Below are 12,927 nucleotides of genomic sequence, written 5' to 3' on the forward strand. Positions count from 1 at the left end.
TATTTTATACCCATATTTAACATAAATCTAAATAGTCATTTCATGATACTTGTATTAGTTTAACAAAAAAAAAATATATAAAACTAATCTATTTAAGACATAATTTCCTCAGATTTTAAAACAATTTAAAGTATTAAAATAAGCCAAAATCACTTCGTTATAAGTATCAGAAAAAGGGAGCCCGCAAAAGAAACCTATTTTTAACTGCATAGGAAATAGTAAAAGGTGACATCTTTACCTGGGGTTTCCTCTCAGTGCAGCATGGTGTAGAGCATTAAACCCATTGTTGTTCGTAATGGTAACATCTGCTCCAGCTTCTAGAAGAACTGCCAGGATGTCATCACGTTTCTTACTTATTGCATCATGAAGAGGAGTATCGCCTTCAGAATCCTTTTTTTTTTTTTTCAAAGTTTTAAGAGATTTTCATTAGCTCTTCTTCAATTAATTATTATATGTAAAGTTAATTCTTATAATGATCTACTAAGCAAAGAAAAACAGAAGCCATATCCAACAACCAGTAGTAATAAAACATGCTGTGTGTTAAATTTCAAAATGCAGGCAAGAAATACTAGCCTCACTGCAGTAAAGAAATTTCTAGTCAATCTAGATGGACAATACAATAAACATGCTAGAGTTTTCCAAAGAAAATAAAAGCAAGGAAGTATCCTCAAATACAATCAAAATTTTAATGAGACAGAAAGCTGACCCCCCACCCCCACCCAACTCATTAGCTTACAATGGGCCTCTATACCACACTCCTACCATTAACAGTTACACCCTAAAATTCCATATCTAAATCAATCCTAAAACTCCATATATATTTTCTAAATCAGAAAATCTTCCAAGACTAGATTAAGGACTAGACCAACAATCTAGGATAAACTAAGCTACAATTAAAATAATTTAGACTCCTCTGAAGTAACTATTATGAATTGCTAAAGCTCACTGTCATGGTCAATAAAGTTAAATCAACTCCTAGCTGATATTTTTACAAGTCCCCATCACCAACTCCCCCATGCAAAATCAATTTACTGACACTTTCTTAACAAAGGCTTTTCTAAGAAGGAATAGCTGCCAATTTTATGGCATTCTATACCTTTGGAATCATTCACTATGATCATACAGAAAGGACTGATAACAAAGGAATGCTTGCCACAGAAACTAGTATTGCCATTTAAAAGAATCCTGGAAATACCTGCACAATATAATTCTTTAATAGTTTTACCTGAAGACTGGGATGACAGCCAAAGTCCAGTAATGTCTTCACCACCTGAAGGTGACCTTTATTGACAGCAATGTGAAGCGGGGTCTGCCTGCGCTTGTTTCTGGCGTTCAGATCAGCGCTGCCTCGGTGCAGCACTTCTATAACAGCTCCCTCGTCTCCAAAAGCGGCATGGTGAACTGCTCTATCACCATCTTTATCCTAAAGAGCAGCATTAAGTCTCAGTCAGGGAATGTTTCAGAAAGAAAAAAAAGTGACGCTACTATAATAATTCATCAAGAACCAGATTAATGTAAGAAAAGGAAACAGAATGGAGCCTACAAGATAACCAGAAATGCATTTGACTAGGGATTAGCTCCAAAGATAAATTATGACCTGGATCATTATATCATGCACACACATACTAGACCAACAGTTAGATCAGAAGTAGTCTGATTCTTCAGTACTCCTAAATTATCAACCATGATGGTAAGCCAACATTAGAAAAATGTTAGATCACAACTATATGAAGTTTTTTCATCCAAAAAAATCTTACACAGACTTCTTAATAACATGGAAATTATACTAACCGTTGAGTAATTTTTAAAAAAGAAGGAAAAATGCCAAGGAGTATGATCTCAACCAGCTTTAAGGGGGAGAAATACACCCTCATGTTAACACTGGTTATCTCCAGCTGATGAGCATACACTTTTCTATATATTCAAGAACAGAAAAAAGTTATTAAGCACTTCATTTAAAGATAAAAATGAAACACAAACAAGTGTAATTCTATACATACAAACTGCCAAAACTATTTTTGAGGGATCCAGTAGGTATGCCTCACCTAATGTTGGCGTATTTCTGAGGAGAGGAGAGGTAGAAATTGCTTAAGTGTTTCTCAAATGTAAGAGACTGCTTTTTTTAAAAAAATGCTTATATTGAACCATAAAGATAATATATATAGTCCATACCAAAAAGAGTCTCATTGTTAGATGCAGATGGAAAAGGATATTATACGGGTACTGCTTTATTCCATATGTATCTCAAATATTAACACCCAGAAGTAAGCAGACTCTCAGACTTTCTCCAACCCACGGTAGCCCTTGATGGACTCTAGTTTTTCCAAGCGGCTTGAAAATCCATATTGCACTTGGGCTTATCTGAACTACTTTCCAAAGATAATGCAGATAAATATCGTCATAGCTAAATACATTTTTAAAAAATGAACACAACAGTTGCTGAATTCAAAATAGTTTTTGGTCTTTGCATATTTTCTCAAATAGATACTATAAGTAAAACTGCTCAAGCAGGAGTCCACAATGGCTTGACAATCATTCTTAAAAGGCCAGGAAACCATAATTCAGAACCTCTCCTTTACTAATATTCCAGCAGTACAAGTTAGGAGTTTTTGTTACTTCTCAACCTTAAGCCGAAAGGAACCAGCAAACTACCACAGGAAAGATTAAGGATTCAACTCTTGTGCCTCTGAGCAGTATTATATCTAAAATTCCAGAAAAAAAAAAGCTTCTTACCAAAAAAAAAAAAAAATATATATATATATATATATATATATGTTTGTGTATATATTGTTAACTTCTCGAGTAACACATTTCAGTATTTCAGAATTTTAGATTTATGTTCTTCCTAACTTCCAGTCTAGATTCATTTTCTGTTATAATTTTTAAGCCTATCTAGTGGTACTCCTTCCATTAAAATGAGAACATCAATCCACTGACACTCACTGAATAAAGATAGGAACTATTTATGAAATGTACCATATATTGATGACTGTTGGAGAACTGCTACAAAAACAAAAAGGCAGGTTCCATCAATAATTTGCTTATGTTAAATGAAAAAACTTAAAAATTACAACCCAAATATATATGTCAAAGGAAAATACATAAGGAAAATATAAAGATTTTGGAAAATACATACACACATTAGAAAACAACAATTAATTTCCAGATTTTTAGTCTAAATTAGAAAACCTCACTTGCACAAAGACCGTAGCTTTCAGGTTTTGTTGCTTTCTTCCGAATTTATCTTACGTATTTCAAAAGGCTTCAAACAACGAGATATTTATTCTGTCTCTGATACTGCCACCAAACAAGTTGTTGAGGCCCAGCACAACAGCTCACTTCCAAAAGGTGATCTAAAGAGACCTGCAAAGGGGCTCTAACACTGATCTTGTTCCTTTCTACCCTCTTCCTCCCCTTCGCTTCCTCCTAACCTCTAAAACCCGCTCTTGTTCCACCCTCCCCTCTACTGGCTGATAAAACCACAGGCTGTACAGTCAACACATTCAGGACCCATCAGTCATGCTCATCTACTTCCTTTTGCTGAACCCCTACAAGCAAGCACCAAATTTGATGGCTTTCACTCTTTAGTTTAGGCTCTATTCTCTCTTGTCCAGTTCTACATCTAAGTGATTCAGGCCTTCTTTTATTCTCATTCACCTGACCTACTGCCATAGCTCACCCAGCCTTCTTACTCCAATCTATTCTTCATACAAAAAACAATTTTCTATATAAAACACAAAATTTATGTTTAAAATTCTTTTATGTAACTCTATAAAGAACATTAAAGCCTACTTCTGTGGACCATTCCAGACTCATCTGCTGCCATCTTCCCTCACACATAAAACTAACTTAACCAACTGACTTAACCCCATATGTTCACGTGCTGCTCTCAGACTTCAATGCTCTTGTTCATTATGTTATTGGCTTGAAAACACGCATTCTTTAAAACTCAGTTCAGGCAACTCTTCTCTTATGAAACTGCCCCTGACTGACAAAATTAGTTTAACTCTAATTTCCAATTTATTTTCAGAAATTATGTCAACTATTTTATTATTCTCAAATATAATAAGTAACATCACGCCTCATCTTATTTTCCGTAAAACTCATTCAATTAATCAAGATGCTGCTAACCTGATCATACTTAAACCTAAACAGACTATGTGGATATGGTATATTCTGGTGTGTTCGTTCAATCATTCATTCAGTAATCATGGACTAGGTGCCCACTATGAACTCAGCGCTGTTCTGGACATAGAGATATAACAACAGGCAAGACAAAACTCCTGTCCTCTGTTGCCACTCTAGTGGGATAAAGAGAATATTAAAAATGAAATATGTAAATAAAATGTAAATGTTTGGTAGGAGGAAATGCCAAGGAGAAAATATAGCCGGGAAGAAAGACAAGACAGCCAAGCGATGGCCCCTCCCAGGGAAGGTGTGAGTAAATAGTTGAGAGAAGTGAGAGAAAGCCCTGAAGACATCTGGGGAAGAGAAGTGCGAGGAGACAGCACAGTGGCAGCAGGAAGGATGAAAGTTGTGTGAATTCTGGATAAATTTCACAGAGCCAACGGGATTTAGTCATATTCCGAATAAGGAGTCTGGGGAAAAAAGAGGAGTCAGTGACAATTCTTAAGATCCAACCTGTGCAACTAAATAAAGGTGCTAAAACTATGATATGGCCCCTTTAAAAATCTGACCTTTTTTGTTTGGGCAATTTCAGGTTGCACTCTGCCTTCCTGCAAAAGGCACCCTAAGGACGGTTTTCTGGGTCTTATATGAATAAATCAGATCTTTTCATGTTTTTAACAGTGTCAGTATTTTGGGGGAGGGGGAGTGTGTAGGGAAAGGGAAGTGGAAAAGCCTCTAGACACAACCTGAACTAACATGGATCCCTAGGAAACCATGTATGCTAATTCCTAGAGCCATTCTGGAGGTTATAATTCTGAGTCCTGATTTGTTTTCCAAAAAAGAATTTCCTTGAATTGACTAGTCAGTTATGACCTACCTAGACAGCATATTAAAAAGCAGAGATACTACTTTGCCAACAAAGGTCCGTCTAACCAAGGCTATGGTTTTTCCAGTGGTCATGTATGGATGTGAGAGTTCAACTGTGAAGAAAGCTGAGTGCCGAAAAATTGATGCTTTTGAACTGTGGTGTTGGAGAAGACTCTTGAGAGTCCCTTGGACTGCAAGGAGATCCAACAGGTCCATCCTAAAGGAGATCAGTCCTAGGTGTTCATTGGAAGGACTGATGCTGAAGCTGAAACTCCAATACTTTGGCCACTTGATGCAAAGAGTTGACTCATTAGAAAAAGACCCTGATGCTGGAAGGGATTAGGGGTAGGAGGAGAAGGGGACGACAGAGGATGAGATGGCTTAATGGCATCACCGACTCGATGGACATGAGCTTGAGTAGACTCCGGAAGTTGGTGATGAACAGGGAGGCCTGGCGTGCTGCGATTCATGGGGTCGAAAAGAGTTGGACATGACTGAGCGACCGAACTGAACTGAAAATCTACTTACCCGTTCCTTTGCAGATTACAGTTAAATACAATGTTTTCTACAGTTTTGTTTTCATTAACCGGATAAACAGAATCAGATAGAAATAGCATCTGGGATTTGTTCATTCTTTTTGTTTTTTTTTTGAGAAACTGCTAGCCTTCACTGAAAAGAAAAGTGATAAGTGAAGTTGCTCAGTCGTTATCCGACTCTTTGCGACCCCATGGATTGTAGACTACACCAGGCTACTCTGTCCATAGGATTCTCCAGGCAAGAACACTGGATTAGGTTGCCATTTCCTTCTCCAAACTTTCACTAGTTGGAGAGAAATGTTTAATAAGAACACAGATAATAATGAAACCTTAAATTTCCATGGTGTTCTATATTATAAGTGGTATCTTGTTTCCCTTACTCAACTCCCCACCCCTTCAAATTATTATCATAGATGACAAAACAGAAAGTTAAACCAATTAAACTTTTTGCCCAATATTATTTTAGACAGCAACAATACCATTCAAATTTGGGTTTTTTGACAAAGTCTAGTATTATTCCCTATTATTAATATTCTCCTTTCATTAGTCTTAAATAAAAAAACCACTTAAAATTTGCTGATATCATCAGTATGTATTTGTACCATATTTGAAAAACTTATTGTAAAGAACTCACTTTTTAAAACTGGACTTCCATTCAATCCTCCACAACTTTACTTATTATATTCATCAGTAGGAAAAAAAAAAAAATACTGAGTCCTTGGAGGATGAAAAATGAGCCCACCCAAATCGACATACCTAAGATCTCACAGTCCTCGGTGCCTCTACCTACACACTAAGAAGGAAACAGAATGTAACCCTACTGTATTCAGTAGGTCATACATGGAGACAACCAACTTTCCAAAATAGCTCTGAGTTTTCCCTAAGAAAAAGAAATAGGGAAAAAATGTAACCTTATCACATATTTGAAAGGTATAATATACAGCAAATAATTTAGCTTTCTAACAGCTTAAATCAACTAAAAAATCTGAAATAGTCATCTATACTAGGGGCCAGCAAACTTTTCTGTGAAGGGCCAGAAAGTAAATATAAGTTTTACAAGCTATATGATCTTTTATCACAACTACTCAGTTTTGCAGCTGGAGCACAAAAGCAGACTACACAATAAAATAAATGAATGACTGCGTTGTGTTCCAATAATACTTTTAAAAAGAAATGAAGGGCTGGACCTGGCCTTCGGGCTATAGATTGCAATCTGTGAGCTATACTATCTTGAGCTCACTTCTTGATGCAGAAGAATAAAATTAAAGGATGCAGATGAGATTCCCAGAGAACAAAATATACTATTCTCTTTATTCTTCAGCTAACTTCAAACTTTTAATAAAATTGGATTTTAAAAAATCATTATTAAATTATTGTGTCTAGGTGTGTTAAAGGTATAATAAAGGTTTTAAGAGAAGAGCACTTAATCTTCTAGGATACATACTAAAACTATTTACAGATGAAATAATATGATATCTGGATTTGCTTCAAAATAATTCAGTGGAGGAAATGCGAGTTAAGAGGGTCCTGATAAGACAGACTTAGCCAAAAAAAAAAAAAAAAAGACAGACTTAGCCAGAAAAAAATAACTCAAGTGGAAAAACGAGTACACAGGATTCATTAGACTATTCTGTTTTTACAATTGTTTAAAATTCCCAATAATAATTAATTTACAAACAGATCAATTTATAAACGATGAATCACAATTTTAAGGGCATTTGAAAAATTAACTATTTTCTCCCTCTTTTAAACCAGGATTTCCAATCAGCATTGCTGACATTTTGGACTGGATAATTCGTTGCTGTGGGAACTGCCCTGTACATTCGAGGATGTTTAGCAGCATCCTCAGTTTCTATCCATTACACGCCTGTCAGTCCTCTGCTCCCCACCAAACAGTTGTGACAATCAAAAATGTCTCCACAAAACGTCCCCTGTGGGACAGAAATGCCCCCCAATTAAGAATCACTGTTTTAAGTAAATTATATTGCTATTTATAACAATGTTGAATCTCACATTCTAGAAATATGAAACTTTGCTGAACTTTTGCTTTATTCTTAGGCAATGAATTATATTTATATTTCAACCCAGTTTTTAAATGTAGTTTTCTACCCACTGGGAAACTGTGTTATTAACTTAATCAGATGTGTAAATACCCCTTTTTCACACTATCTCTACAAATTACATTTGCCTACAATGGTTTTTAAAACAGAAAATGCCCAGAATGAAAATAAAAGAGGTGGTATGGTAGAAGGCCACACATATCTGTGTAGTAACAGATGGAGTTTCCAAACTGAATGATGTTATTTACAAACTACTGACCTCGCTCCAACTCCAATCTTACGTGGAGAGTAATAACTGTTTTGCTTATTTGAGTTCAATTAAGAAAGGAAAAAAAAAAAAGAAAGAAAGAAAGAAAAAAACCCTACTCTTGAAAAATAGTGCCAACTTCATTCCCAGCCCCCTAGCCGCACCCCTACTCCACGCAACCTCTCATGTGAACAAGTCTATGGATAGTCTCACTTTGTAAGGTTTAGTAATGCTGAATCAGAAAGTATAGTTTTTTTTTTAGAAAACCAGACAAAAAAAAATTTGGTTTTTAAAGCCTCTCAGCTTATTTTCTTTAATCAGAAGAGTCTGGGGAATTCCTTGGTGGTCTAGTGGTTACTACTCGGCACTTTCACTGCCATTGCCCAGGTTCAATCCCTGGTCAGGAAACTAAGACCCTGCAAGCTCCAAGGCATGGCCAAAAAAAAGGTCAGAAGGCTTGTAATATTTTAGTTTGTAGTTTCTGGATTCATTAAATTAAAAAATGGGATGTTCAAAATGTAATATTTACAAAATATTACATTATACTAAGTCTATCTTGCATCACCAAAAAAAAAAAAAAAATCCTTGTAACATATACTGGGCTCCTAAATTCACAACCAAGAAAGATGTGACTTAAAGTTACTCTGTAAACGCAAAGTCAAATTATATAATCCCATTCATAAATACATCACAGTAATAAAACTAGTGTACAGTTAACAAATGTCTAATATGCTAATTTAAAACTCAAGCTCTAGGCAAAAGAAAATGCCAACATCAAGGATGACCTAAAATACCACTGGTTCTTTAGTAGCTATTCAACAACTCAAGATATACACAAATGGGGGAAAAAAGCAAAAAGAATGTAAGACTTCTGTTTTCAAACATGTCTTTAAATTTTTATAATTAGTAAAAACAGACTGACCCACAAATTTCGCCCTCCAAAATTCAAATCCTTATTAAATAGCTTCCTCAGATGGGCGTGTCATTTGGACAAAATTGCAACATTTTGCCTAGTATGAATTTGATAGAATTTGGCTTATTCCTAAGTAATCCTGCACCAGACTAAAACAAATACAATTCTAATATATTTTTAAGTGATGCAGTTATAGTTAACTGCAACAAAGGAAGCCCTCTACCCACACCAGCCAATGAAATTTCAATGCCAGTAAGAATCATTAATTTCTCCTTTAATAAGAACACATTCTACATTAAATTAAGCACATATACACACATAGTGATAAACACACACTATAAAATCTTCAAAAACCCAAATTAAGGTTAAGAAACTGTAAGACTAAACAAATTCTAATTTACTGGTTCCCTCATGAAAAAACAAAAAAACAAGGAAAGCCCTCTGCGTGTCACAGATCAGGGAAAATCTTGCCCCATGTGATTTATATTCCTCTTTCCTCAATTTCCCCAGTATGAGTCATGGGTAAATACCACCGAGCTCTCAACAGCATAGTAGTCCTACCATAGCAAAAAGACACTCAACCTTCTTCACTTAGGGTTATGCCTAGAATATCGAGACAGCACAGAAAAACACAAAATGCTTCAAGCTGTCTTTTCTCAAATTTTTTCTTTTTAATCAGAAGAGCCTTGAGTTAATATTAAATTTCAAAATGAAAAAGCATCCATCTCAATGATACAGAAGGACCATTACTAGGACATTAATTTTTACTTAAATATTTTTAAAACTTAGTTTAATTACCTCTGCTTCTACATCCACATTTTGTTTCAAAAGTAACTTCAAAATGTCAACATGTCCATTCTGACTAGCAGCTTGCATAGCTGTGTGACCAGCACATTGTCCATTCACCTAAATACAAAAAGAAAGGATGAAGAAATGTCACAAGAAGGAAAGAGCCAATACATACACATGGTGTAGGTTTAAACCCAACAAACTGAATGATTCTATGAGAACAATTTAGGTTGGTGTTCTATATATCCTGATACAGATCACCAGAAACTTGACCTATATCACATTTCTAAGTTAGGGAGGGATTCAGGCACTCTAAGAGTCCCACTGTTAAAAGAGTTACAAAATAACTTTTAGCCAATCTGCAAAGTTGAAACAGAAAAGGATGGGAGGGAAGGAGGGACAAAGGGAAGTTACATTTATTTTAAATATGTGTCTACTTTAAGTATTATTAAACCTCAGAGTCTGTTTCAATGAAAAAAAAAGTAATGAGGTGAATGGAAGACTTTTAGAAAACATACTGTCTAGTATAGTATACATAAATTCAACAAACACAAGCCAAATGTCAATGGTAAGCAAACTACCACAAAGGATATGTAAATGAGTTACCAGAGTAGCTATACATGAGTTACCAGAGTAGCTATACACAACTGTTCCACTGTTCTACTATAAAGCAGTAATATCCAATCTTTTCTTCACTTCAGATGTTGTGTAAATGGATATGGAAATGCAACATGGAAAAACAGACATTTTTTCCAAAGAAGACATTTCAAATAGCCGACATGAACATAAAGATGCTCAATATTACTAATAAACCAGGATATGCAAGTAAAAACACAATACCATTTACATTATCACCCCCTAAAATTAAGAACTTAGGTATAACTTTATATGGAAAACAGTGTGGAGATTTCTTTAAAAAGTGGAAATAGAACTGCCATATGACCCAGCAATCCCACTTCTGGGCATACACAGTGAGGAAACCAGATCTGAAAGAGACACGTGCACCCCAATGTTCATCGCAGCTCTGTTTATAATAGCCAGGACATGGAAGCAACCTAGATGCCCATCAGCAGATGAATGGATAAGGAAGCTGTGGTACATATGCACCATGGAATATTACTCAACCGTTAAAAAGAATTCATTTGAATCAGTTCTAATGAGATGGATGAAACTGGAGCCCATTATACAGAGTGAAGTAAGCCAGAATGATAAAGAACATTACAGCATACTAACACATATATATATGGAATTTGGAAAGATGGTAACGATAACCCTATATGCAAAACAGAAAAAGAGACACAGAAATACAGAACAGACTTTTGAACTCTGTGGGAGAAGGTGAGGGTGGGATGTTTTGAAAGAACAGCATGTATACTATCTATGGTGAAACAGATCACCAGCCCAGGTGGGATGCATGAGACAAGTGCTTGGACCTGGTGCACTGGGAAGACCCAGAGGAATCGGGTGGAGAGGGAGGTGGGAGCGGGGATCGGGATGGGGAATACGTGTAAATCTATGGCTGATTCATATCAATGTATGACAAAACCCACTGGAAAAAATAAATAAATAAAGGAGAAATTGAAAAAATAAAAAAAAAAAAAGAACTTAGGTATAACTTTAACAAAATGTGTATAAAATGTACATAAGGAATACTATAGAACTCTGATAAATGGAATTAAGAAACTAAATAGATGGAGCGATACTCCATGTTCATGGATAAGAAGACTCAATAATGTCAAGATGTCAGTTCTTCCCAACTTGATCCACAGATTCAACATAATCACTATCAAAATCCCAGCGAGTTACTGTATGGAAGTTTAAATGGACAGGCAAAAGGCCCAGAACAGTCAACCCAATATTAAAGGAGAGCAACAAAGCTGGGGGACTGACACCATCGGACTCCAAGATGTACCACAAAGCTACAGTAATCACGACAGTGTGGTACTAGCCAAAGAATAAACAAACGGAAGAAAAGAAAAGAACAGGAAGCCCAGAAATAGCCTCTCATAAATACACTCAAGTGATTTTTAACAAAAAAGCAAAGGTAATACAATGGAGCAGAAACAATCTCAACAAACAGAATACATGGAAAATCTCTGTATCTTTCAATTTCAGTTTATTAAAATCTAAAACTGCTCTAGAGCTAAAATCTAAAATTAAAAAATTATTCAAAATTTGCATATATGGAAGACATGATTTCCAGGATAAAAAGATCAAACATTAAAAGCAACAGATGAAGATAGATCTACATCAAGGCACAACACTTTACAAGTTCAGACATTGGTGAAAAAAGAGATCTGCATGCTTGAAAAAATAAAACAGATCACATGAAGGATCAGGAATCAGAATGGCAATTCTGAATGCTGGAAGAAAATGGAATTATTCTGAAGGAAAATGATATCTAAACTTGAATTCTCTTCCCACCTAAAATTTAACTGTAATGTTAAAAAAGTTATATACTGAAGGTCTATTTCTCATGTACCCTTTTTCTGAAGAAGCTACTGAAAGCCATACTTCACAAAAAATAGAATAAAATTGGAGACAGAAGGACAGAGGATAAAGAAAACAAGAAATCCAGCACAGGAGAGAGGGGAAAGGAACCTGGAGGATGATGAGTGAGAGACATTCCAGATGGATCCCGTCAGAGGCACTAAGAGAAATCTCTCTCAGATGAAACGCATACAAAACCTGATGTGCTGAATGTCTTAAGAGATTACACAATTAAGAGAGAATTCTGGAGAAGAATTAATAGTAACAATACAGATTACTAACAAATGAAAACAAAAAGTGTTTAGATTATGTCCTGGGGTTAAGAGAGACAAGTGAACCCTTTGGAACAATGGAAGTGTTCTACATCTGAGTAGGGCTGTGGATTATGTTGGTGTATGCATTTGTCAAAACTGACTGATCCATGTATTTCACTGTATGTAAATTACACCTCAGGTGGTTTTTCTTTTTTTTAAAGAACAATTATGAACACCAAGGAAAGCAAAAAATTGTGCAAGAAAACACAATCAAGTATCCTCCACAGCTCAGATACGGATGCTATTTGAATGTAACATGCAAAATTAGTTCTAACATTAACAAAATTATAAAGCGATACCATATTAAGAACCTGGAAGAGGTATGCATGTGTGTGGAAAGGATGGGCTAAATGTGGAGAAGGAAAGTGGAATCCTCACCTTCACAGAGCAGTATCAACACATAACTTCTAAAACCTACAAGTCAAGAAATAACAATAGAAGTTACTGAAAGATGAGGAGGTAACTGTATGAAGGAAATCAGCTCAAAGAGATGAAAACAGTTGCCTCTGAAGAAAAGGAAAATAGCACTGAGAAGGAGAAGCTGCTTTTCATAACAAATCTTGGAGAACTATTTTTCCCTTTA

At 35.5% G+C, this 12,927-nt stretch overlaps 1 protein-coding gene across 1 annotated transcript in view; it reads right to left on the reverse strand.

The window, feature by feature from the left end:
• MIB1 (MIB E3 ubiquitin protein ligase 1) overlaps window positions 1-12,927 on the reverse strand; it is a 97,612-nt gene that overhangs the window by 44,493 nt on the left and 40,192 nt on the right. Inside the window, exons 10-12 of the mRNA XM_061130883.1 lie at window positions 9,550-9,657; window positions 1,226-1,423; window positions 239-390 (exon numbers count right to left, since the gene is read on the reverse strand). Of these exons, the coding sequence (XP_060986866.1) occupies window positions 239-390; window positions 1,226-1,423; window positions 9,550-9,657 (458 nt within the window). The remainder of the gene's footprint in view (window positions 1-238; window positions 391-1,225; window positions 1,424-9,549; window positions 9,658-12,927) is intronic.

The sequence above is a fragment of the Dama dama genome, chromosome 27, assembly GCF_033118175.1.
Source record: "Dama dama isolate Ldn47 chromosome 27, ASM3311817v1, whole genome shotgun sequence".
NCBI lineage: Eukaryota > Metazoa > Chordata > Mammalia > Artiodactyla > Cervidae > Dama > Dama dama.